The sequence below is a fragment of the Sphaeramia orbicularis genome, chromosome 5 (genome assembly GCF_902148855.1).
Source record: "Sphaeramia orbicularis chromosome 5, fSphaOr1.1, whole genome shotgun sequence".
Lineage (NCBI taxonomy): Eukaryota > Metazoa > Chordata > Actinopteri > Kurtiformes > Apogonidae > Sphaeramia > Sphaeramia orbicularis.
The window spans coordinates 22,700,234-22,727,707 of NC_043961.1; the positions used below are offsets into that span (position 1 = coordinate 22,700,234).

Below are 27,474 nucleotides of genomic sequence, written 5' to 3' on the forward strand. Positions count from 1 at the left end.
GTGAGTAAGGAGTTGGAATGAGGCTAAATCAGTGCTGCCTCATAGTCAGACACAGGAAGCACCTCATAATTAGAGGTTAACCTAACTTTTTTTTCAACAGCACCACTTTCATGAGAAGCATGTCATACTTCTTCTCCATTCCATTCCCAAAACCAGGCCGTCATATCTCTCATTTCTGCGGATTTACAGTCACATTCAGTCCTGCTTCAAATACGATCTTGTAAATTCCACTGGCCTTTCACGGTGAAATGACTTCACAGTCTCTTATAATTTTCAGTCGGATTACTATTAACAGGACTGTTGTGTCGTTTGCGAGGTTTTCTGTTGCGTAAGTGCCCTTTTCTCCGACAGTCACATGAGGCTCTCCAGAAACAGCACCTGCCCCCCCCCCCCCACCCCATACCACCCCTCCACCCAGTGAGCCATATGCCTGCCCTTGTTTCCTCCGCCACAACCATCATCCTGCGAGCAGCAGCGCTTACGACCCGAAAGCATCTGGAACGAACCACCTGAATGTCAGAGGTCACGCTGTGATGTCACTGCTAAATGTCTGATGGAAAAAAGAAATATAAAGTGTCACTCGCACCGCAAGCATTTACCTCAGTCAACCCCAACAGAGGTTAGAAGTTCAAACCGATTCATAATTCAGCACTCATCCACATGCATACAGGCATGGTTATACGCACTCACTCTGGGTTTTATCTGAACCAGGTAACAGAGTACTGGACTGAACTGGAGTCATTCAAACTATATCAGATAAATTAAAAAAAAAAATAAAAATCTGACATTTTTTCCACAACTTGCACCATAAACAGTACTAAGGGATTTTATTAAAGTGCCTAGTTAATTACTTTTTAAGCCTGCAAAGACTTATTATCCCTGTAGTGTGGGGCTCTAGGGATGGTTATGTAGATTTGTTTTGTTGCTGGCAGGTTAATCATTCTACCTCTGTGCTCCAAACTGAAATACCTCCATTAGAACAGTAACGACTGCCTGGAAATATTCAGTAGATAATAATGAGCTGCAGATAATAAATACTGGTGGCTTTGGTGAACTGGTATGGACTGGTCCAACAGGCATCCATTGTTAAAGAAAGAAAGAAAGAAAGAAAGAGAGAAAGAAAGAAAGAAAGATCCATCCATCCATCCACTGTTAAAGAAAGAAAAAAGAAAGAAATAATCCATCCATCCATCCACTGTGAAAGACAGAAAAAAGAAAAAAAGAAAGAATCCATCCATGCACTGTGAAAGAAAGAAATAATCCATCAATCTACTGTGAAAGAAAGAAAGAAAGAAAGAAAGAAAGAAAGAAAGAAAGAAAGAAAGAAAGAAAGAAAGAAAGAAAGAAAGAGTGCATTCCTCCCAGTCTTTGGGTTTATTTCTATCTACTTACAGAAACATTTGTTTCCTCCTCAGTTGCTCTTCATGCTTAAATCTAATCAGTAGATGATGGCACACACTCTGGAAATAATATATGAAAACACAGCAGCATAAAACCTTTAAAACAGTGAAAAATATGAACATGAACTTGTGTTTCAAAGCACTGCTGAATTTACAGTAGTAACTATAGTATAGTCCATCAGATTGGTTTAAAGGGAAAGAGAGCAAAAGCTAATGAAAACAGAATTACGTCAAAAATGTCAAATATCATTAGTGTGAACTCTAAGGTGCATAACTGAACTAAACAGTAAAGATGTGTCAGCAAAAAAACCTCAGAGAGCTGAATAATGCACATGTAGGATGTGACAGTTGAATGCGAACACCATAATTACCTTAGTCTTCCACATATCACATTTATTTTCATTTGAATAACAGAGAAAAGCTAAGGTACTTCTTCACTGACCGTTTGGATAAAGTAGTTGGAGATGTCTGAACTATAAAGGGTGTATTTATATTCACAGATAACAGCTCATCTCACCATCGTATCATGCAGTCTTCTGTCGAGGCCTGTAACACATTGATCAGGTCCATACATGGTTTTGTTTGACTCATCTATCTGTGTGTATTTTCAAACTAGATGCGTCACTGCCAGTATACACTTCCCTCACTGTGGAGATTCTGTTACTTCCAGCTGTGCTGCAGCAGTGCTTATCTGATTCCCAGCTGATAAGATGTGTGTGTGCGTGTGTGTGTGTGTGTGTGTGCGCGTGTGTGTGTGTGTATGTATGACAGAAACATTGCAGTTGGCCTTCAGGCAATGATTGGTTAGCCAGAATGATTCGCGTCTGTGTTTTATTGCTGTGGGCACTGCTCCCAGAGAACAGAGTGTGTGTTTGTGTGTGTGTGTGTGTGTGTGTGTGTGTGTGTGTGTGTATGCACCTCTACCATGTGTGTGTTCATGCTTCTATGCTTGTGTATGTGCCATGTTTAAGATATCAAGATACCAAGCAGCCCTCTTCTGGACCTCCCTGCCCACTTTGTACTAGGTTACAACTCTCTCCTTTTAAGGGAAGTTCTCCCATTATTCTTATGTTTATGAAACACTGTTTGTTAAGGAAGTTCATTCAGTTAATTTGCCAGTATCACAGTGGCTAAGCTATGATAACAATGTTACCAGCCCTAAAAGGTCATACAAATGAGTAACATCATTGGCTCGATAGAAACAGGTTTGACTATTGTTACCTTAGCCCTCGCTGCAGGGTATTGTCATCAGTTCATCATCTATCATCATCGTCTGTCTGTCCATATGTGCAAAAACTTTGGTGTGCAGGAGGGGTTCTCAACCGGGGGGGCGGCAGATAGTCAATGATAAGGTGAGGGGAGCTCACTTTCACTTTCACTTTCTACAGCTTAAGGCCCAGGGTTTTCAAGTTCACACTCGTTATGTTTTTTTTTTTATGTCTGGCATTGGTTGAAATTAATGTTTTAAAATGAACGAAATCTGTCTTTGGATCATTACACAGTAGTGGTAATCTTGTCAGGCTAAAGGTCACTATGCTACGCTGAGTTTGTTCGGCTCATTGTTGCGCAGTTTGGCTAGGTGATCATCATCTTCATGTTTTGTTTTTCCCTCTTTTTGGCAGCGATCAGCTCCAATCTTCCAGGTTAATAGCTCAGTTGCATCATGTTTGGTTAGAGCCTCATATTTCTGCACATGTTATTAGTAACCATGAGCTTGTGACTCAATCTTAAAACTAATTTCAGCGTTATTATTTAACTTCTGCCATAGCGTTTTTACCTAAAACTTTTTACATTGTTTTGCTCCTTACATACTATACTAGGGTTGCACCAGTCCGATATTCGGATGGGATATCGGCTCTGATATCAACATTTTAGCTGGATCAGGGATTGGTAAAAGCAACTGATCCATAAGACCAATCCTGGGATGGGGGGGTATGTACGGGGGGAATGCGGTCTGCGATGTACCTCACAACAAGTACAGGGGTTGGACAAAATAATGGAAACACCTTAAAAAATCAACAAAATATAATTTAATATGGTGTAGGTCCGCCTTTTGCGGCAATTACAGCCTCAATTCTCCGAGGTATTGATTCATACAACTTGTGAATTGTTTCCAAAGGAATTTTAAGCCATTCTTCAGTTAGAATACCCTCCAACTCTTTTAGAGACGATGGCGGTGGAAATCGACGTCTTACTTGAATCTCTAAAACTGACCATAAATGCTCAATAATGTTGAGGTCTGGGGACTGTGCCGGCCATACGAGATGCTCAACTTCATTAGAATGTTCCTCATGCCATTCTTTAACAATTCTAGCTGTATGGATTGGGGCATTATCATCTTGAGGTGAAGGTGTGTCCATTATTTTGTCCAACCCCTGTACATGTAGACCATACGACTGTACAAAGTGAAAGTGAAACTTAAGACGCTTTACTAATTCCTCTAAATCTCCTACTGTTGTGCTGCTCATTTTCCTTTTCGGAAACTTTAATTTGAGGGGCAGTACGTTTGTTTGTCCCCTAGAACTGGGCCTGCTTACCACACCAGCAACATTTCTGCTGGTACAGTTTTGCCGTGGCGCACCCCACCATTGGCACCTACAGCTGTATGTCCATACAGCTTGTGCGTACCTCGTGAAATTAGAGAGAGAGAGAGAGAGAGAGAGATGTATGGGACAGACACTTATGGATATTTAATGGCCAATGTTAGCGCAGTAGACAAAATTTGGAGGTACAAATGCAATAAACCGGCCGACTCGCATGCGCACCAAGTGACCAATTCCACAGGAAACACTGCACCGGTTATAGGCTTGTAGCGTCTTAAATCAACAATGATATCGGATCGGTATCAGGTATCGACCGATATGCAAGGCCCCAGCATCGGTATCGCCATCTGAACTGAAAAAGTCGGTGCATCCCTATTCTATGCTACTCTACTATACTATATACTGTACTCTAATCTTTTTTCCATCTATGTTCCGTTTTGAAGCAGCGTTTAAGGAGCGCTCATGACGACACACCCAAATGAGTGTTAAAACTCTGCTGTGGATGTAACGTTCTTCCTCTACCTACTGTCTTTGTAAATCACACCAGGCATTTATGTCAGCGAAAGGATGTCATGTTCCGACAGCCTTCATCATTCTCCACCAGCTGTTTATGTATCCTGACTCTCTGTCCACCTCCATCCTCCATCACCTCCACGTCCTCAGTCTTCACATGTTTTCTCTTCGTCCACTCTCCCATGTCTCTCACAGCCTCGCTCGTGCATTTCTCTTCCTGTCAGCAGCTAATTGGTTGACCCCCCCCCCCCCAGGTCATCCTGTGTCACCCCGCACCACAAAATTGGCTAATATGCACTCTGCCATTGATGTCATCAGTCAATGGTAGACAAATCACACTTTTTAACATCATATAAGACTTAATGCCCGTCCATATCTCCTCTGCAAACACTCTGGGGATACTTTTTAGATTATTCCCAGCAGAGTTTGTCATAAAAGCGTTTTGCCTTTTATGTTCCACCTCATATCTAAATGCTTTAGTTCAGTGTTGCGTCAAGAGCAGACTTTACTGTACTGCAGCTTCCTCCATTAGAGACTAAGGAGAACAGTTTGCATCAGGTGTCTGTTGATAAGAGAAAACAAATGTGTTTTTCCTTTTGTTCCATTTTTCTGTTCTGCTGTATCATTCTGAAGCAACAAGCTGCACAAAGCAGCACACAGGTGGGAGGAAGAAAAAAATCACTAGCACAACATAAATATTATTCAGAGTTTCTGGGAAGCATTTCTCTCATGTCGATGGAATTGCACTCTTGAATCTTTGCCAGCACACTGTTCTCCCCCAACCACCTCCTCCCCTCCCTCCTTCCCTCTTTTCCTTTTACTCCCTCTCTCCCCCTCACCTCAGAACAAGTCTTAATTTGTCGGGAATATTGCCGCTGCGCGCCGACATTCGCCGGGCTGCAGCGGATTATGGGAGCCGGGGCCCGCTGCTATGCGATTGGCTCACGGGAGGATGTGCCGGCGCTCCAGCCTCTCCCTCAGTTTGGCTTGTTTAAACACACAAACACACACTCCGATCCGCCCCCGGCGTTCAGAACTGTCAGGTAGAATTCTTCGGCAAGTGCAGTCACACTCGTTCTAGTTTTTACAGCGTCGGAGAGCTGGAAAGGTTGGGATGAGTGATTGCTAGTCGCTCAAGGCTGAACACTCCACATAGTTACACAGTGTGGGCCTTAGAGGGGCTGCAGGATGCAAGCAACTGCTCGGCCTCTAACACTCCCTAATCTGTGACAAATCTAGGTTTTGAGGAACGGCGCTGAGCACAAGGGGAGATATGCTCTGTATTTGTTAGAGGTTTAGGTTTGGATAGGCATATGATTTGTGTGAAGTGTGCCTCAGGGGAGTATACTGACAGGTGTGTGTGTGTGTGTGTGTGTGTGTGTGTGTGTGCACTTGAACTGAAACAGCATATGGGGGCTCTGTTTTTTTGTAAGGGGGAAGCAGGCCTTGGCTTTCTCTAACCAGAACTATACAACTACCAAGAGAGACGTAATCCTACCTTCTCTCTCTCTCTCTCTCTCTCTCTGGCACTCTCAGTTTCCCCGTCCCTCCCCTTCTTCCTCCCTCTCTCTCCCCCAGGCCTCTCTTATGAAGTGAGAGGCCAAACACAGGCCCAGAGTGCCGGATCAGGCTCCTTCTATCGATTGACTTTATTTATGTGTTTGTTTATTTATTTAAAAGGCCCTGAACCTCTCGGTCCCTGAGGTGTACTTAGGTACCACACGCACACACACACACACACACACTCTCTCTCTCCCTCTTACTGGACAGTACACACACTAATTCCTCCTGCTCCTATGTTTAGCAGTTGTTTTTTTTTTTTTTGCTTTGTCACTCCTGGGTGTAACATGTCGTCACTGCAGTAAATAAGTGTGACATTAGCTCATATGTGCGCACATGTCTTGCATCCTGTGTTTAGAAACATAACATAGAGCAGCTCATAACAGGAAAACAATTAACAATATATTACTGTTGCAACAGGTATGATATTGTTACATGTAATAAATGAGGTATTCTAGTGGCTTGTAGTGAAACCTATCGATTGCATTTTTATTTTATTTTATTTTATTTTATTTGAGTGGGTCATAATGGATTGAGGGAGGTTATTATTGTCTATGGTTATTGAATTTAATTTAGTTTTATTCTATTTTTTTTATTTTGATTGCAATAACACACTTTATTTGGTAATCTAATGATAAGGCATCACAGTTGCCACCATATAAAGTACCAGTTTCACCACTTTGAGCAGAATGACCATATGAAGACATGATCATACCTGTTTTTGTTTAACTCTTTCGGTACCAGACAGTTAAGGGGCTAATAAGCCTTAAAAGTGCCACAGAATTTGGCCGTTTTTCAGTATTTCGCGTCGTTTTTATAATCGAAGTCTGAATCGTCATCAGAACTCATTTTCTAGCAGATGGGACTGTTTTGACAGATCGCTGTGTTTACGATATTACTACAAAATGGCCATCTAATTTGCACATGATTTCATTCATAAATTCATTCATAAAATTTCTCAAGCAGAAAACGAAACGTGAGCTCTTCCTTGGTCAAAAACCGCTCGGTAACATCCGACCGATTGCTACTTAGATTCAAAACGCACCGGACGCAGCCGATTCATTATTGATCGTAATTTGCAAGAAGATTTGAAAGAACTTCATCGAAATGTGAGAAAGAAATGGGGGTGGATGGTTTGTTTGTACACAAATATGGCGTGTTCTCCAAAGCCGATCTGATCGGCCCGTGGCACTTTAAAGGTTGTATTCATAAAGCCGATTTAATCGGCCCATGGCACTGAAAGAGTTAAATAAAATCTGTTGTCCACATTTTCCAAACCAGATCCAAATAAGTTTTCTACAGGCATACAATGCAGGGTTTGTTGGTTACTGTTTGTGAAAACACCTTCAGAGTTGCCAGCTCCTCCCTGCTTGACAAAAAACAGTTGAGTGACCTAGAAAGTGAATTGGCAACAATGACAACGAAGCAATGAAACCGGGAAATCAAACATTATATTCAAAATGATTCATAGCCGCTGCATACTATGAAAAAATACATACAACCACACCTTTATGCAAATGTATGAGCAGGTAATAAGTGAATTCAGCCAAAAACACACACTTTAATCTGTTGTGGTCTGTTTGCTCTGTGGCACACACACACACACACACACACAAACTTGCAACAGGTCAAATCTACGCTCATACTCTGCAACACTGGTCCCTTTAATTGCACGAATATAACTTGCGCATAAAAATTTACCCAATGGAAAAACGACTATTTTGCCCAAACTCTCGTTTTTCCGATTAAAAGTTTTTGCGCTGGCAGGAGGTGGTTTTTCGGGCATAGCGCAAATGGTATATCACGCAAAAGTGCAATGGAAAGACCTTTTTCCGCAACTAGAGTCACATGAATTAAAAAAAAAAAAAAAAACAGATGTTGATGGACGTTACAACAAGCAAAGAAGAGTTTTAAAAGAAACATGGTGTGGTATGTGTGGACACACCAGGAAATGAATAATTTTTTTATTTAGTACGGGATAGAGGGGTAATATATAATAATAATGAATATATCTGTAAATCAACGCAATGTTTACATTCGTTGCCTTGCTTATGGAATGACTTCTCGTGTCATCTCGCGATAATAAATAAACAAATCATCGCATTTGTGATTTAATTGAAAAAAACAACAATTCGCACTTGTGTTTTTTCCACATTTAGTAAATATTGGTAAAGTTTTGCGCATATGTCCAATGAAAAAGCCTCTATTGTTATAATCTGAGGTACACACTCACTGCTGAAATGTTGATGCAGAGAAGCATCTCCAACACTCAAACAATAGGGAGGGGGCAGTGTCTATGCAAATGAATACACTGCTACATAATTCTAGTGGGTCATAATGGATGATTGAGGCAGGTTATTATTGTCTGTGCATTGTTTTTTAGGGCAGTCCTGTACAGTCATCGGCCATCAGATATGCTTTTGACTATCAATTGCAATAAAGCTTGCAGAAAGATTAGACTATTTCTTCCTGAAAATGGTTGTAACATTGTGATTATATACATATCTAGTTTATAAATATGAAAAAATATACTGTGTTTATACGTTCTGACCAAGTATCCGGGTCACTTTAGGAAAATATTTGCTTCCTCCCACTCAGTGTTTTGTAAGGACTCAGGGCATTGCAACATGCATCCGTATCGCATATCTGTCATACTTCGTTAGCGACGTGCTAACCAAGAACATGCCTCTGTATGTGTACCCGCCTGCAGACACAATAGTTTTTTGTATTTTTGTTTGTGTGTTTTTCTAATTTGTGCACGTGATTATCCTTCATGTAACCATCCAGGCTGTCCATCATTCTTCCCAGTTAGAGACTTTCTTTGCATGAACTTGAACATTTGGCACAGTAATACACAGAGGTGTCCAACACCACCTGTCTATCTGACATGATTAATGACTTTATCAACTTTCATCTTTTTAAAAATCTGATCTCTATCTGTTTGTTATCAGCGTGTCACCACAGTTGGTTCCTCATCATACTTTTGTGACACACAGCGGATGGAATGTGGGTGTGTCTAGATGTTTGTGTGAGAAGTGTATGTGTGATTATATGAGTCTGGCAAGTAAATCCAGCTCGCAGCCCGCTTGCATTAGCAGGTAATAAATGTGGACTTAGATTCAGGGCTTTATTTTGCCTGGCCAGTTCCTATATTATTTTTTTATGTGTGTGTCTTGCTCTTCACATGTCCCACAGTGATTCCTCACTTTGAATAGAGCTGCTCCTGATCACTCCACCATCTGACTTCCATCTGCTTTATTTTCTCTGCTTTCTGCTTGCTGTGGGTTTTAGTATGACTGATGCTCAAATTTGATTTCTCTTAGTTGTAGTCTCTAAGTAATGGCTCTGGACACTTTTGCAAACACTGTAGTTCTCCAACATGTGATCATTCTACAAAAAAAAAAAAAAAAAAAAAATGATGAGGAAAGTTCAAAAATCAGTAACCAGACTGATTGATTGTGATGTGGTTGGAAAACCAAAACAATTCTACAGTGAGTAGCACAGCTAATAAAAATATAATCACAGAGAGTATAGATCAATCTCAATCTGAACTCTATAGTGACTCATGATTTCTTAAACCAATACATAAACTGTTGAGAGGAGACTGTTGATTTTATTTCTCTGATAAAACCAATATGAGACAGTGCACATGGTCTTATTTGAAATGGTACATTCGGTAAATTCCAAATCCATGGAATCCAGAGCTTGCCAAATGGATTTGGAATGGTCATTCAGTATCAAGTACTAACAGAAGATCCAGCAGACGTCGCTGGGTTATGAATCATTTGGTATTTTGCTCATTTGCTTCACATCTGGTGGCAAGAACAGAGCAGGAGGAGCTGAAAGTGCAGAAGTTGTGTTGAAGATTACACCACAGAGGATGACCAAGTTAATATGTGAAGAGCGGTTTTCAGAAAACAGTGGGAGTTTTGCATTTTATAAAACAACAGTAGAAACACTGGAGTTTTTATGCCATCAATGGAAAGACCATATGATTTGTGATGTTTATCAGCAGTGTTGTGCATGTTACTTCCAAACTGTAATACATTACAGATTACTTGTTGCTGTTATTTGAGTAATTCCGTCCTTACAATATTACTGTCTCAGAATTCTAATGCATTACATGACTCCAGTATTACTTTGGAGTTACATACAGAGACACATGCACAGTAGAACCCCCCCCCCCCCCCCCCCCCCCAAAAAAAAAAAAAAAAAAAGAAAATAGAAGAGATAGGAGCGCCTTGGGATGCATAAATTTGCACCCCGACGTACATATGGATGGATAGCTTAGTAAGTAATGCTATGGTCTACAATGTTCGAATTCCAGCAGGAACACTTGCATTTTTTTCTACATTTTACATCTTTATCTACTGGCACCAACAATGCCAGTAGATAAAACTGCAATTGATAAAGAATTCTGACGAGTCCTACAAACGTTAGCTTACCTTGTCTTTGCTGATCATAGGGGTCAGGCTAACTAGCTTCTTAAAGCAGGGTTAGGGTTAGTAATGAGCATACGACCATGTGGCCAATGGACTGTCTTCTGCCGTCTTCACCCATTGGCTGAACACCAACAGGAAATAGATCGTTCCTGCTGCATTTTTGATTCCTTAAGGTCTCATGATTTTGCTGGGGTTTTTTTTCTTCATTTGAGCAATCAAATTATGGGCGAAAGTGTGTTGTAACACAAGCGCTATTGAACATGTGCCAAGTAAAATATTACTGAAAATTGATTAGTAATGCCCTACACTCCTGCATTACAGCAATAAGTAATCTGTTACTGTAATGGATTACTTTTGTAACACATTACTCCGAACACTGTTTATCAGACATGTTAAGATAATTTGGCTTTAGTCTTGTAACTTCTGCTGGAAAGCATGTGACTTTTGCTTTTCTCTCTGTAGTAGCAGCAGGTGAAGGATGAGGAACGTTTTATAAACAATCGTTGGAAAACATGACTAATGTCTGACATCTGACGGTTAGGCCGTCCATACATTAGACTACTCATCGCTCCATCTTAAATATCCATCGTCTTTTCCGTTTCTCTTTGGCTCCTTGCTCATCAGTATGCAGAGACTGCAGTATGACCTATTAAAAGTCATTTGTCAAATTGCAGCCCACTGGCTTGCCTGCAATCAGACTCAATGTGAATATATTTTGACATGTGTTTTTCCTGCCCTCCGCTGAGTGCCTAAGGACCTGTGACAGCCTGAAGCCTCTCTGAATACTAATAAAGTTAGTGCTAATACAGTTGGCAAGGACGCGTACACACACACACACACTCACACACACACAAATACACACACATACAGACGGGAGCACTGTCAGCAGAATGGCACAGCAGGCACAATCTCCATATTTGTATAATATCATACCTGACAGTCACAGCAAGTGGTGCTGTCATCTTTGATCATGTACTGTACAGAATGTGTCAGCCAGCAAACATAAAATGCTGCACATCAGACACACACATACACACATTGGAAATATGATTAAGGACACAGACATGTTCCCACAAAAATGCAGCCATGCAGGATCGCAGCAGGTCCGTGTGAGAGCTGGTCATGTGGTTCCCAGCAGTGGAATCCTGTCCCTGGAGGCCAGCTGGATGACACAGATGTTTTCGGCTTTTCGAGCAGATGCTCTTGAGCTCCTGGAACAGAGTTTGCGCTTTGTGGCCAAGTTTAGTGTAATTTTCAACGAAAAAGTACAAACACTCATTAGAAACCCAGCCTTAAAGATGAACATCTGTAGTTCTGTTGTTGGTTAAGATTTTAATTTCAGAGCGGAGTGTAAAGCAGAGCGTGGATGGATGAAGGTTTGATGAAGATACTGAAGAACAAAAATGTCATCAGGTTTTGTAGAGAGCAGGAAGAGCATCATGTGAAGTGTTCGTATGAATCAGGGGTTACAGATGTACAGAAGGAGCCTCGTCACCGGTGGTTTTGGTGACGACAGTAGGGACGTCAGATGATAGAACAAAGGTGAAGGGGTGAAAAACAGCTATTCATAAAAGAGTAATTAATGACAGCAGGGGGATTGAACGCCTTAAAAGTGTAGCTTACATGTGATTAACATTTGAATGAAGACAGGAATCATCCAACTCACAGGTGTCAAACATACGGCCTGTGGGCCAAATCCGGCCTGCCAAAGGGTCCAGTCCGGCCTGTGGGATGAATTTGTGGAATGCAAAATTTACATCAAAGATATGAAAAATCAATGGTGTTAAAATCTTTTTAGTTCAGGTTCTACATTCACACCAATATGATCTAAAGTGGATCAGACCAGTAAAATACTATCATAATAACCTCCAAATAATGACAACTACAAACTTTTCTCTTTGTTTTAGTGTAAAAAGTAAAAGTAAAAAAAAAACATTTTGCGTGAATAACCCGAACAAATATGAACAACCTGAAATATCCTATGAGAAGTCAGTTTAATTTTTGCAATATTCTGTCTGTTATTAAATGTTTTGTGTATTTGTAGATCCACTGTGATCTGTGAGTTGTAATGTACATCTGGAAATGATAAACTGAGGCATAACAATGTTAAAACTGCACTTATTTTTCTTAAGAATTTCATGTTGTTCATGTTATCCACATTTTTAAGGAAACTTTATAGATGTAAACACTTTCATACTGTAATTTTACTTCTTTTTTTTTTTTTACTGTTATTATGTTACTACTCTGGCCCACTTTGGATCATACTGGGTTGAATGTGGCCCCTGAACTAAAATGAGTTTGACACCCCTGATCTAACTGATCGTAGAGAAAGCAGGAGACTGAAAGTTTTGAAAGAACAGACAGAAGATTTGGCTAAGATTCATTTGTCTAAGGTGTGCTCAAACTTTTCTGCAATTCTTCAGCCTGTTAATCTTAGATATGGAGAAATAATTGTGTTTAAAAAAAAAAAAACAAACACAAATAACATATTTCTGATGTAACTATTTCCTTTAAGACATTGTACATTTTAGTCGAGATAGGCCAAGACTAATAATAAACTTCTTAACTAACTTTAGCTTGGACTAAAGTAAAAAAATAAATAAATAAATAATAAAGTTTCTAGTTTTACATGCAGATTCATGTTTCTTGAATTACTTTGATTTTGATGCTGGCTGATCCAGATTTATGTATTTATCAATTTAATTTAGGTGGAAATTACCATGACTCATATGTGCTGTAATATAAGTTATACAGGTTCTTATAAAGTCAGATAGATTTTTTTATTATTAAATTGGCTTCTAAAAATCCACAACAGATTGACCTTTTAGTGTTTATTAAAAAGTTCTTTAGAGTCACACCCACTCCTACTCCTTTGTACCAGTCTTATACTTCTTTGCAAAGTTTTTACTCTTAAAATCTCCATCTAATTAGATCAAGACAGACTGGGAAAGACGAGTCCTCCAATGCATCAGTTCCTGATAAAGAAAAACTGATATATACAGAATGGGTTGCATTATTATTGCCTGTTTCTGAAGTGTGTACGTGTGTGTGTCTTTTTAGGTCATGTTCACAGACCTCAATGATGTGTTAAATGCCCAGGGTGTGTTTGTCTCTCTGGTTATCGTTATGATTCAGTTGTTGCCCTCCAAGCACTCTGACTGGCTCAAGCTGGAGCTGAGTGAGCTTGCAGTGTTTTGGCAGACGAGGGGAAAACCTCAGTGGTTTTCTGTGGACTGGAAGCATCTCTACAGCACAGCCTTCAGGGCAGTGTTTTCTCTTGCTTACTGATCCTTCAAATGCACTAATAGCTTCCTATTCATACAGCGCGAAGTGGAAAAAAAACATATTGTCCGTGAGATGCCTTAAAAGCAAACATCACGTCGATGGGATTGTGTTTGGCTTCGCCGTGACGACATGACATCTCTTTTTATTAGGCTTTATAGAGTCTTGTTTTTAAGGGATAACATGACAGGCCTTCAACGCACTGCAGCCGCTCTCACACAGATACTGCGAGTTTGTCTTGGCTTCATATCACTGAATAGGCCACGGTTATTGGGGCGTTATACGAAGCCAAAGGATGAGAAAAAGTCTGCCGTTTGCAACTTTGAGGGATGTGGATTTCCATGGTAATCTAGCGTAGCACAACTCTGGCAGTCTCGATGGCTTTGTGCTGGTCTAGCATAACATAACTGAGGTCTAAATATGCCCCGTACACCAAGTGTGTAACAGTAGAACAGAACGCATGCGGTCCACCCACTGGCCCACAAAGTGTCCCCTCTTGACTTCAAGTTCAGCACCTGCATCCTGTTACAACCAGGTGAACCTCTCTGTGTGTGTCCTCAAACAGTGCGGTAGGCCTTAACACACTCGGTTTTCAACTGCACTTAATAGCAATAGAGATACTCAATACACTTTATTGAGTTTTAGGGTTTTATCATATAATACGGGAGGGACAAAATATCAATACAGGATGTCAGTGGGTGTGGTATATTAGGCAAGTGAGTGTTTAGTCTCTGGTGTTGATGTGATGGAAGCAGCAAAATAGACAAGTGTTAAGAATCTGAATGACTTTGACAAGGGTCAGATTATAAAGGCTAGACGACTGGGTCAGAGCATCTCCAAATTGTAGATTCAGTTGGATGTTCCTGGATCTCAACTCAGTAAAGCATTTTATTACAATTGCACTTGCAGTCTCGGGTAAGGGTGTAAGAAAATATCGTTTCCGCAATATATCGCGATATTTCATTTCACAATATTGTACAGGGTGGGGAAGCAAAATTTACAATATTTTGAGGCAGGGATTGAAAGACAGTGTATGACCAATTAGTTTATTGAAAGTCATGAGAATTTATTTGCCACAAGAAAATTGACATAATAGAAAATGTTTTTATTCTATGTGTCCTCCTTCTTTCTCAATAACTGCCTTCACACACTTCCTGAAACTTGCGCAAGTGTTCCTCAAATATTCGGGTGACAACTTCCCCCATTCTTCTTTAATAGTATCTTCCAGACTTTCTGGTAATAGTTTTGCTCATAGTCATTCTCTTCTTTACATTATAAACAGTCTTTATGGACGCTCCAACTATTTTTGAAATCTCCTTTGGTGTGACGAGTGCATTCAGCAAATCACACACTCTTTGACGTTTGCTTTCCTGATTACTCATATGGGCAAAAGTTTCTGAAAAGGTATGGATAATAGTGTTAGGTATGATTATGACATCAATATATGTTTGGTTTCAAAACAATTGATGTAGTGCCTGCTGAGAAAAAACAACTAAATGTTCATTGTAAATTTTGCTTCCCCACCCTGTATCGATATTAAAAAGTACTGTATCGATATTTTTAGGTATTTATTCAAATGCAGATATTGTGGAGGTTCATTTTTGTTTTTTTGTTTATATCTTATTCGTTATTATTGAACACTTTTATTAAATAATGGTAGTTCCTTTGTTGGGATTGAACTAAAATACTGTTCTGATGTTAGTTCTGAACTAATAGAATACGAACATTTGAACAGGATGTTGAACTGTAATGTCTGTAAAACAGAATTTCAGTTTGAACACAAGAACATTTTGTGATATAACATTAGATCCTGTTGTGATCCAATAAAAATGTGTTTAGTATTTGTGCAGATTTCTGGTGTAATTCCATTCTTCAAGGAAATAATCATTTAAAAAAAAGAAACAAACAAAAAAATTGCCTTTTAAACAGTATCATGATATATCGCGATATATTGTATCGTGATCCTGGTATTGTGATTTGTATCGTATCGCCAGATTCTTGCCAATACACACCCCTAGTCTCAGGCACTGATAAGACCCATGACAAATTCATGGGAGCCAGCATTTATGGGGGGGCTCACAGAGCAGAGGTCTGGGTCCAGTGGATACAGGGTAGAAGTGGTGAAAATGTCCTGTAAGAGCCGCTGTATAAGAGAGACATAGAAGTCGGGAATCGGACATTGAAAGCATGGTAAGTTTCAGTTTTGTTTTCATGCTAGTGCAAGTGACGTTATGTGTGTGCACCCCCCCGACAGATCGACAAGATATTGAATTTTATGAAAGGGCCCACAACGTTTAGCTTTCATGGGGCCCATCATTGGGAACGGCGCCCCTGCCTGCAGTGGTCATTACATTATGGCTGATCAGTGTGTGTGTATTTTCTAAAACACATGCAGGGGCTCTAAGTGGATTCCCCTGCCAGTTTGACTCTCCAGATTAATTACATCTTGGAGTGATGTTTATGTTTGACGTCATCCAACAGGCAGTGACAGTGGTTGGTCAAAATGGCAGAGGAATCCATTTAAACGTTATAGATTAACTTGCTTTATTACACCCATGAGGAATTTCAGTTTCTGCATTTTACCCATAATGCACACACCAGTGTATTAGGTAGTGAGCCGTGCACCCGTCATTTACATGGTTAGTTTTTGAAAAGCACAGCCAAAAAAATGGTGGATTATAAGAGTGTTTCTCTGCGTAAAGTTTGTTTGTTTTCAGTTTGGAATACCATAACCCCCCCAGTCTGAAATTTTTCGGGGACGGGGGGGTGGCAGGAGGCTCGTGATGCTGTTGTGCTATGCCCGTCACTTTTACGGAATGTTACACACCCTGTTTTGTTTTCTTTATTTACACACCCTGTTCTTCCATTTCTGCCTAATTCACTGGCACACACACATTATCTAGAATTACCATTAGCATTAGCATTAGCACATAGCACACGATATAGGAGCAGTGAGTTGCCACTGGAGGCGCTCAGGGACCAGATCTTCATCAGCACTGTGGTCGAGGAAACTGACAGGAGAATTAGATTATATAAAACCCACGAAGCTCACAGAGAACAGGTAAACTCGACACAGAAAGGCTCCGGTCCAACTGAGAATAGAACTCGGAACCTTCTGCCTGTGAGGTTGAGATGCTAAACGACTACACTCCTATGTTTTATCAAAAAATATATATACCTACAGGGCGGGGAAGCAAAATTTACAATATTTTGAGGCAGGGATTGAAAGACAGTGTATGACCAATTAGTTTATTGAAAGTCATGAGAATTTATTTGCCACAAGAAAATTGACATAATAGAAAATGTTTTTATTCTATGTGTCCTCCTTCTTTCTCAATAACTGCCTTCAAAGCAAATCACACACTCTTTGACGTTTGCTTTCCTGATTACTCATATGGGCAAAAGTTTCTGAAAAGGTATGGATAATAGTGTTAGGTATGATTATGACATCAATATATGTTTGGTTTCAAAACAATTGATGTAGTGCCTGCTGAGAAAAAACAACTAAATGTTCATTGTAAATTTTGCTTCCCCACCCTGTATCGATATTAAAAAGTACTGTATCGATATTTTTAGGTATTTATTCAAATGCAGATATTGTGGAGGTTCATTTTTGTTTTTTTGTTTATATCTTATTTGTTATTATTGAACGCTTTTATTAAATAATGGTAGTTCCTTTGTTGGGATTGAACTAAAATACTGTTCTGATGTTAGTTCTGAACTAATAGAATACGAACATTTGAACAGGATCTTGAACTGTAATGTCTGTAAATTTGTATGATTGAATCTGTGTTCATACAAATATAATGTAATGAATGACTTAATAGTAACTATTTTCACTATTTGTAATGGTTTCTTTGCTAAGGTGAGAGTACATAACAACAATAAAATATCGACTTCCAGTCATATTGTCATTTTAAATATCGGTATCAGCCGTCTGTGCATACTTACTTCCTATCTTCCTGCTTTTTTTGTTACTTTACTGTGTCTTTTCTCCATCTTCAGTTACACAGTCATCATGATTCATTGAAGACAATATTGTCCTTTAATGAATTTAATATTGCATAATATGACACCATCATTAATATGGGTAATAGATCCTGATAGTATTGTATTGTAAGTTATTTTGCAGTTCCTACTCCTAACATTTATGCTTTTTTTATCGATCGTTAAATCCAAATCCAAAATAAAATATAAAACGTGGTGTAATGATCTATGAATCTTTTACGGTTGTTAGTGTGACACCATTAAATGTGTTTCTCAGAAAAGAGTCACTAAAGGCCAACTGAGTCTACCAGGTGTTTATTAGAACAATAAGACAAAAATGAAAATATGTTTCTGTTGTCGGTTATCCAATTCCAATGACATATTTGTGGCACAGTCACAGAAACCACCCAAAAAATAAAGCTTTAAAACACATGCCACCGACTGTTTCTACTTAAATTCTACAACAGTCCAGACACAGAAGGATGTGTTTGTCAGGTTCATCTGTGATGCACAAGTTTAAGAGACAGACACACAAAAAGGAAAAGCTCCCCTGGGCTGTTGGGAGAATTCACGCTTATGTTTTTAATGCAAGTCAGAGCAGTGACACAAGGATGGCAGTTGTGGAGAAAATTCATTCCACAGCAGCCCGCCGCTGACGAATGGACGACGCTGTGCACGCATTGCACAAGACGAACAGACTGCAGACTTACTAGCTCAGGATGTCAGATGGCAGATAAAACGCAAATACTAAAATGGAAACAGTTTAAGTATGATATGCACAGGTTTGGATGCAAAACGAGTAGGAGCTCAACGTGCCCAGAAAAACAGCCCTACAGAAATCATCACATTACATATCCTCTGTGCTTTATGTGTGACTCTATAACTCAATCTCATAAACAAACACACTCGCAGCTGGTTCCTACCAAACGCCACATCTACTCAGAGTCATACATGTCCAAGTTGTGTGTATGTGTGTGTGTGTGTGTGTGTGTGTTTTCCCTCAGCCCCCTCCTTTAACTGTAAATGCCTTATCAATTTTAATCAGACTACATGTGGTTTTCAGCCACTCCATCTTTGCCAGGCAACACACACACACATTCACACACATACCACGCAGTGTGCCAGGGGAGTGAAAACCAGTCATAAATCACCGGTGGATCAGTCTTTCCAGATCCTCACTAAAACCCATCTGTCTTTCTCTTCTCTGCACCCATTGCAGAGCTTCAAAAGGGGAATGTATGTACATGTTGAATTAATATTATATCGATTATATATTCCATTCTGGAAAAATAGCACGAGAAAAATAGTGTTGGCTGCATTTTATTAGATTTATTGGATTGTGTAGATTATAAATCATTAGATTAAAGCAATCCAAACTTTATTTGAGATGTAATTTCATATGTACAGTTCAGGAGTCGGAGCATGTGTTTGCTTACTTTCACCTCCAATGTACTTTCTCTTATATCAGTCTACACGGTGCTTACTTTTAGTGCTGGTCTTAGCAGAATATTCTCTGTCTCTCTTGGCGTTCGTGTCGTTCACTCTGCTTGGCCTGGAAAAAGGAACATCTCATCGGGCTGGTAATAAAAGACAGGTGCACTTTTATTCCTTTTGAACTCACGCTCTCATCTCTGGAAAACCAACGTGTACTCACTTCTCAGCCACTTTCAGGTGGCTTCGAACCAGAGTCATGATTTAGAAATAAAGTTTTTTGGTAATCTCCATGGACAGGGAGGCTTTGCATCTTTTTGCTCAAATAGACCAGATGGACCTGAAGAGTTTCCACTGAAACATGTCTGTTAGTATCACCTGTAGCATGTAAAACTTTTTTTTTTTCCCTGTTTTTTTTTTTGAGTACACATGGCTCAATATCCACTCCTACACTGGGGCAATTTCTGTTTAAATTCCCTTCATAATTTTTGTTTACCCTTTTGTGTTATTTTCCTTCTTTAATTAACTTTAAGACTGGATTGTACCAACAAAGATTGATTTAATTTCACTCAACTTAATTTACAATGCACTTTAAGAACAACCACAACTGAAACAATGTACTGTACATCAGTCATAAAAAGATAACTATGAAACCAGCAATATAAAATAATAAAAGCAATGACAATATTCAGAATTTAATATTTCAGAGTAATAAAAACATAAAAATAAGAACGGGGTCAAGAGCCAAGGAGTAAAAATCCATTTTAAGATGAGTTTAAAAAGGCTAAGCCCATCTATATGGCTTTGTATAATGAACATGACTTGAAACATCAAATATAGATTGTCTAAGTGTCTGCTCTGATCATATAAATCGCTTTATAACCTGCAGAATATTAAGATTAGTGTGGACCTTTGGGAGATGGACTGAACTGGAGACATGTACCAGTGTTGTGGCCAGAACTACATGATATTAAAATGAGTTTTGACAGCTCAACTTTAATGTAAAATGGTAACTTTATTTGATGTTGCTGCTCAACTTCTACTAGAAGTCTGCATCTGTTGTATCCAGGATTGTCTGAAGGTCTGTAGTTTAAAGTCTGCTGGGAACAATGGCTTTTCCCCGGGTTTGTACAAGTTTGTAGAATTGAGAGATATGTTTGTAAAATGAACTTCTTGTGGCCACTTTTAAATTTTTTTTTACTGTTTAGAAAGGTACAGGATATAGTTCTAAATAGAGTTTACAGAAACAAAATGATTAAAAACACATTTAAAATGAAACACATCACTGTTGCACTGAAAACTGGACTCCATTCAGTAAATCCAAGTTGATTCATGTAAATCCAAATCAATAAGATATTAATCAATATGGAGATTAACCCTTTCATGCATGAATTATGAGAACCTTGGCCAAGATATTTTTCCTGAGTGTGTTTATTCCTCTATAGGCATGAAAAAAACAATGCAATCGAGTTTTTTTCTATGATGTTACAAAAATGTCCACTCAGTCGGACACCATGCATTAAATTTTTGAAGCAAAGTAACATGAATTAAAAACTAATATCAGAAAGTGATATGGAAAACTATGCAATACAAACATTTATCATTCACTTTATAGAGATAATATGCAAAAAAAAACAAAAAATTTTTTGTTAAAAAAAAACCTGTTGATTACAGTCTAATAACAATTAGCAATTGATTTAAAATAAAACATGTTACTGGAGATCAGGTTTATCAAGAACAGCATAGTTACAGTAACAGTATGAATGTCAGTGTATGAGAAGATGCATATGTGTCCACTGTGTTGGCTGATATGGAACTAAAACAACAAAACCCATTAATACACAAGAGAACAGCCGGAGAATAATTGTCCACTATAGTGACCAGTATAGAATAGAATAGAATAGAATAGAATAGAATAGAATAGAATAGAATAGAATAGAATGCCTTTATTGTCATTATACATATGTACAACGAAATTGTAAGTGACAACTCTCTGGTGATGCGTAGTGCAAAAGTTTAAAGAAGAAAGGAAGTGTAAATATATATACAGTATAAAAACAGACATGTCACCAACCGAGAAAAAAACAACAACAAAAAAAACAGTAGAGCTAAGTATATATTGCACTTTGACCCTGGCTGAACACTATGACTTATGTATGCATGAAAGGGTTAAAATAGATTAATGAAGAATTTAGCAAACTTCTGCTGTTATTGTTGGCAGCTAGCTAAAAAAAAAGCTAGTTAGCATACCCGGTTAGCCAATACTCTATAATGCTAGATTTGTCCATTTTAAATATAATTCATAGTATAACTTAAAGTTTTATTGCAACATAATTAAATTTAATGTAGATTCAGAGTAAATCCTGAGGTGCAAAGAGAGATTTAAATGGAACTCTTCTTCATTTTAAGCTGGTTTTAAACATCGTAGCAAATAACCTTTTACATTTACACAGTGATTCAATCAGGTTTATGAATTCATCCATGTCGATGCCTCCCAGGCTGCTTTTATCACTTTGTCTTAAGCGCGTTATTCTTTACTTCCATTTTGCAGCTGCTGTGAAAAAGACACCAGGTTATTATGAAGCTCATGATATTCAGCACCTCCAGCCCAGATGCTGCAGATACCCTTTAAGTTAATCTGCTTCAAATGAGTGTTTATATGAGGTCAGCTCATTTGGTTTAAATGCCTCATAAGCTCATTAGATGGTATAAACACAGTCCATGCATTGTCTTTGTGCTGGGGCTGACTCACTGTTGGATGGGTCTGGTTCGCAGCGTCGTGCTAACGCAGTCTGATGGAACATGTCGGAGGAGGTGGTGCAGATGGATGAATGATCCCCTTGTTACTGTGATCAAAGACTGATGACACAACTCAGTGTCACTTTATTTATTTCTCTCTTTGGTTTTGTTTTTCTTCCCTCTCTTCCTTCCTGTCCCGCTCTGCCATTCCTCCAGAACAACATGACAGGATAAATGTGCATGTGTGAAAAAAGATACCGAAGGTGTCGATGCGAATGTGTGTGTCCTCCCCCGTGTGTGTGTGTGTGTTTATAGAAAGTTTGCCCATTCCTGTTCATGTGCCTGCCTGCTGGTGGGTGGATGTGTGTGTGTGTGTGTGTGTGTGTGTGTGTGTGTGTGTGTGTGTGGTCTCTCCGTGTGTCATTTGCCCCTCGCTTTGGCACCGTCGTTCATTTCCTCCCGCTATAACTTCCTGCGTGAGCCGATTGAGTATTTCCAGTGGCAACACTGACACTCACATCATCACTCCAGAGTCTCTCCTTCTATCCCTCTACTCTTCTTTCCAAGTTTGCTCCATCCATCTATCCATCTATCCGTGCAGGACTGCCAGACCACAGCCCGTCTCATTCATTAATCATCAGCAGTGAGAAGGAACAAGGGAGCAGTCAGATGAGAGAAAGGAAACAAGTGCAGGAGATTAGAGGTTAAAGATGAAACTTAAACCTCTAGAAAATCCAATGACATGATGCTGATAATTAAAATGTGTCCGTTTGCTTTTCAGATCCCGTTTTCACTGGTGCAGTTTCCACTTTGGGAATATTTAAAGGTACGTATCTGATCTTTCGTGCCTCTAGCTCGCTTTAGTTTTTTTATTATTTTTTTTTTAAATTTTTTATTATCCATATATTTAATCCTTTCCCTCTCTTCTTTTACTCTCCCCAAAAACTCCACCACCACAGCTCCGAATCATCATTTACAGTGATTATTCCCAGTGATAAATCCGTGGAAAAGCTATAATCGTGTGCTTGTGCTCTGACACATTTACAGCAGGCTCACCCTCTGCATTCCCTTGTATCATTGTGGCAGGAGAAAATGGGACTGTGCACCCTGGTTTTAATGGGTTGTCACGACTATCATCAAATCAGCCTCCAATTTATCATGACCTCCGAGCATCTCCAGTCCTGTATATCTGCCTCTTTTTAGTTTTTTCATCTCTTTCTTAATGCCTTTCCTTTCTTTTTTTCCCCTCCCCTCCCTCTTATGTCTCGCCCTATCTCTCTTTTCATTGCTTGGCCCCTGAGCACATAAAAAAAGCTGTTTCTCTTTGAAAAGACGCATTTGTTGGAGTGACATCATGTCTCAAGAGAGGCGAGAGGCGGACAGTCAAACATTTCATCAATGTTAGGAGCTAACGGCCGAGCTAAGTCGAACAATAAGCGGCACAGCTGTGTGTACGTGTGAGTGTGTGTGTGTGTGTGCGTGTGCATATGTGTGTCATTTGTGAGAGTTAGATTCTGTCGTTCACAAGTGTCTCTTTGTCCTGCAGTCAAAGGCCCTCTCTCTCTCCAGGCCATCTGGACACGTCCGTTGGCGGAGAGCTGGACTACTGCTGGAATCTGGACTCCTCTCCTCTCTCTCTCTCTCTCGCTGTTCTCCCAGATGTACAGTCCAGTCTTCCTCTAAATTAGCGTGGCACGGCAATAGCTAATGAGGTGTTTCCCCAGTTACAGCCGATACACACCGGCCAAAAGAAAAAGCAACCATTTGCGAGCAAACAGGATTTTTTACGGCCGTGCCTTTTAGAGTGACCACCTGGACGGTCGGAGGTTTTCATAAACAGAATAAAAAAGAATAACAGGATTTAGGCCCAAAAATGCCAGTGTGAAGGAATTCAAGAGCGTGTATGTGTGTGGCACGATCTCCCATCTGCTCTGTGGGATAGTAATGTGCTGCGTTATGACCTTTTTCTTTATATTTCTCTCCGAGCCAACACAGCTGTCAGTGAGAGAATCAGAAAAGGAAAAAGGAAGAAAACCAACCAACAGCAATCGGAGATGGAGTGAGCAGCCAGAACCTCTCCTAAAGTGCATTAAGTTCAACTGGCCATTTGATTACTGGGATATACACTTAGAAATAAGGGGCACTTCAGCCAGGAGAAGTCAGGGGATTTGATGAATTCATTGTGCAAGTCACAGGGTTGTTTGCACATGGGGTCACTTCTACTTTCCACAGCAGACTTCACTATCCAATATGGATTATTGTCATAGTTCTCACACATTTATTTCACAATGTAGTGGTTTTCGAACACACTTGTTTTTCACAACAGCGACCCCAAATGTAGAATCAACCGTAAAGTTTACCCCATCTGCTCTAACCTCAAAAACAACATTAGCAAAACAGGAGGGTGTAACACTTACGTTATGACAGAACACCAAGAGAGAGCCACAAAGAATTCAGTGAATTTTGGGTTGAAGGCACGACGGGAAGTCGAGATTTAATGAGAAGCGTTGCAGTGTCTGTGTAAAAAAAAAAAAATATATATAATAAAGGGTGAGATGCAACATACCGACACACACATAGACCCACAGACCCACCACCACCACCGCCACCACCACCCCTTTCCTGTGGGAAGTCGCCCAGGTGCAGAAGCTGACCCTGACACACAGGTTCAGAGGTCAAAAAGTTTGTTTTCCCAGGTTTAGGCCTTATTATTTATTCATGAAACAGAGAGGAAAGGGAGGGAGCGATTCAGAGAGACAGAGAGGAATCCCCCAGCGAGAGGGCTTTGATGTAGAAAACAAAATCTCCTTTTTAATCTCTGCTTTAATGGAATACACATGATGCATCCAGAGCCTGTACACACTGTCTGCCCTCTTTGCTCTATCCCGTCTTCTCTGCGTTTACTTGTTTGTGTTTGCATGTGTTGTGCATGCGTCGAGGTACACATGGTTTTTGTGATGTCCACATGTGTGTGAGATAGAAGGAGGAGAGTGAGATAACATGCAACAGATTAAACTCGCAAGGGGGGAACGGACAAAAGAAAATATTAGTAATCGCTCCATGCTGTTGCTCAATTGCTCTCCCTGAGAAGTAATCATACCTTGCAGCGCCCGAGGCGGCCCAGCTGTCCACATGCATTTTATACAAAGACTAACCTCGCATAGGCCGTCGGGCTCTTCATCACTTTGCTGAAATTGTGGGCGGAGAAAAAAAAAAAAGAAGAGACACAGAGTTCCTTCTCAACACAAAAACATCAGGTGGTTTCAGTCAGTAGCTGCTACATCTGAGTAAGCAAGCCAGTAATTCCAGAAATGCAAACAGAGGTGATATCAAATATGGATTTTCTTCAGATGCATCTTGAATTTATTTACTCTAATCATTTATTTTGTATCAACAAAATCCAGTGCAGTGAGCTTTCTCTAAATTACTACAGTCTTTTGGACTAAACTTTAAAAACAAACATGTATTCGATTCCCTACTTTATCAATAAATACATTTAGTTTACTGTCATTTGTACATTTGTTTATTTCAGTGATTGCGGTGCATCGCAATATGATGTATGACAATCTTTTCAACTCGCTCAGTGAATAGTTGATGAAAAGCTGTTACTGTAATTTTGCGTCCATTTGCATTTTGTTGACGCACCAGACTCCAATTACAGTGTAAGAAAAAAATACTTATTGTGTTATTGCGTAGAGTTGTTAGATAAATTGACAACACAATGTTAGTGATCTTCGATTTTATACATACACGGCCATACTGTTTGGTATGACTCAGTTTTAAAGTTGTAGATTGCATTAAATATACTACTGACAAAATATTCTATTCTATTCTATTCTATTCTATTCTATAAATAACCCACCCTGCCCAGCCCTATGGCGGCTGCTAAAAAATCACCAAAGATCCTCCCAGGTTTTGGTTGGTTTTGGTCTGGTTAGCTAAAGCCCTATTCAGACAGGATTAGTTTTACATAGGTACGTGGGGTAAAGTAATAATTCCCAGAGATTTTAGTCCCGTCCAAATGTGCTACATCAGTAATCATTACCGCACACTGTCAGTAAAGACTACAGCAACTTCTACCTTCTGTAAACCGGTCTGGGAAAATGACCCCAGGTAATACTAATCCCCTGCAAATAGACCAGTAGTTGATATGTGTGTAGATATTCCGTCATATCCTGTTTTTAAGTGTTTTTCCCGGATTTTCAAGCATGGAGGCTCTTGACGAAGCAGTCAGTTTTCCAGTAGGTAGTCAGACAAGTGCGTTTGTCGCCCCAAGTCTTTGGTTTTGTTCCTGTAGTGGTAACGCAAAGCATTTAATGCACATGTGGTCATTTAATAAAGATACTGTTCACATACCACAAATGTGTAAACAAGTAAATTTTATGACAATCTATTACATAAATATGGGAACAACTGGATTTAAGGAAGGTGTAGGACTAGATAAACCTTTGCTTCTTTCTGTTTCCTCTCAAACTGTGTTTACGAGTTGATTCATATGTACGCTTATGTTAAAATTATTGTATTTCGTTACTTTTTCTTTGATTAACGACCATTGATAGGTGCATGTGTAACTGACTTCTTGATTTTATTGTTTGTTTTTTTTTTAGTTCTTTTTTCTTTTTTACTTCAAAGTTTTAGACAAATGAATAATTTAAATTAATTTATTGCTGATCAGGTTTGGACACAAACATTAAAGTGCCTGGTGGTTCGGGTCGAGTTCGGACAGAAATATGCGGCCTGAGTTAAGCTCTATTTTGGACACTTAAGCCTAATTGGAAAGCAACGTCATATGCTCATGAGGAGGGGGCAGCAATGAGTGAATGGATTTACCCCTCCCACTTGTGGTAGTTTTACCGATATTTCTTATTCTGTGTGAATTGTCCATTAATATTATTGGCATCCTGTGGTAAAGTGGCATTACAACTCGTGCCCATATAAAACTAATCCAGTCCCAATAGTGCTTAAGAGAATCACTCTTCACTCTGAAACATACGCTATTTGGACAAAGATATTGGGACATGTCACTCATACAGCTGGTAGAACTTCCATTGCTTTTGATATGAATATTATCATAATAAAATATGTCAATTATTCTGAATGAATGAATGAATGTTTTATTTCAGTTAAATATAAAATACAAAACACATACATATTAAAAAAAAAACCAACAAAACAAAACACATACATATTAAAAAACAAACAAACATAAAATTAACACATTTTGTAACTGAAAAAGGAAGAAGCTGAAGCTGGAGGCTTATTTCTGCTTCTCCTATTCACATCCTTAGTCCAAGTCCACACCTGAAGTTGCAGCAGATAAATACTTAAACACAAATTATACTACATTCAGTGTTATAAGTCATTTTGTAATCATATTACTTTCATAGCCCTTCATAATTTGACAAATTCAATTCTTTTTGAAACTCAACAGTGAGCTACACAATTTCACTTCATCCTTCAATTCTTTCCATAGCTTGACACCAATAACTGAAACACTGTGATATTTAACGTTTGTTCTTACTTTACATTTTTCAAACACAAACATCCCTCTTAAATTATAATGTCCTTCTCTTAACT

The 27,474-nt window shown here is 39.2% G+C and overlaps 1 protein-coding gene across 1 annotated transcript in view; it reads left to right on the forward strand.

Annotated features, from left to right (window-relative positions):
* The window catches only part of slc25a26 (solute carrier family 25 member 26), a 101,929-nt gene that overhangs the window by 29,977 nt on the left and 44,478 nt on the right, over positions 1 to 27,474 (forward strand). Inside the window, exon 6 of the mRNA XM_030135287.1 lies at positions 22,679 to 22,723. Within this exon, the coding sequence (XP_029991147.1) occupies positions 22,679 to 22,723 (45 nt within the window). The remainder of the gene's footprint in view (positions 1 to 22,678; positions 22,724 to 27,474) is intronic.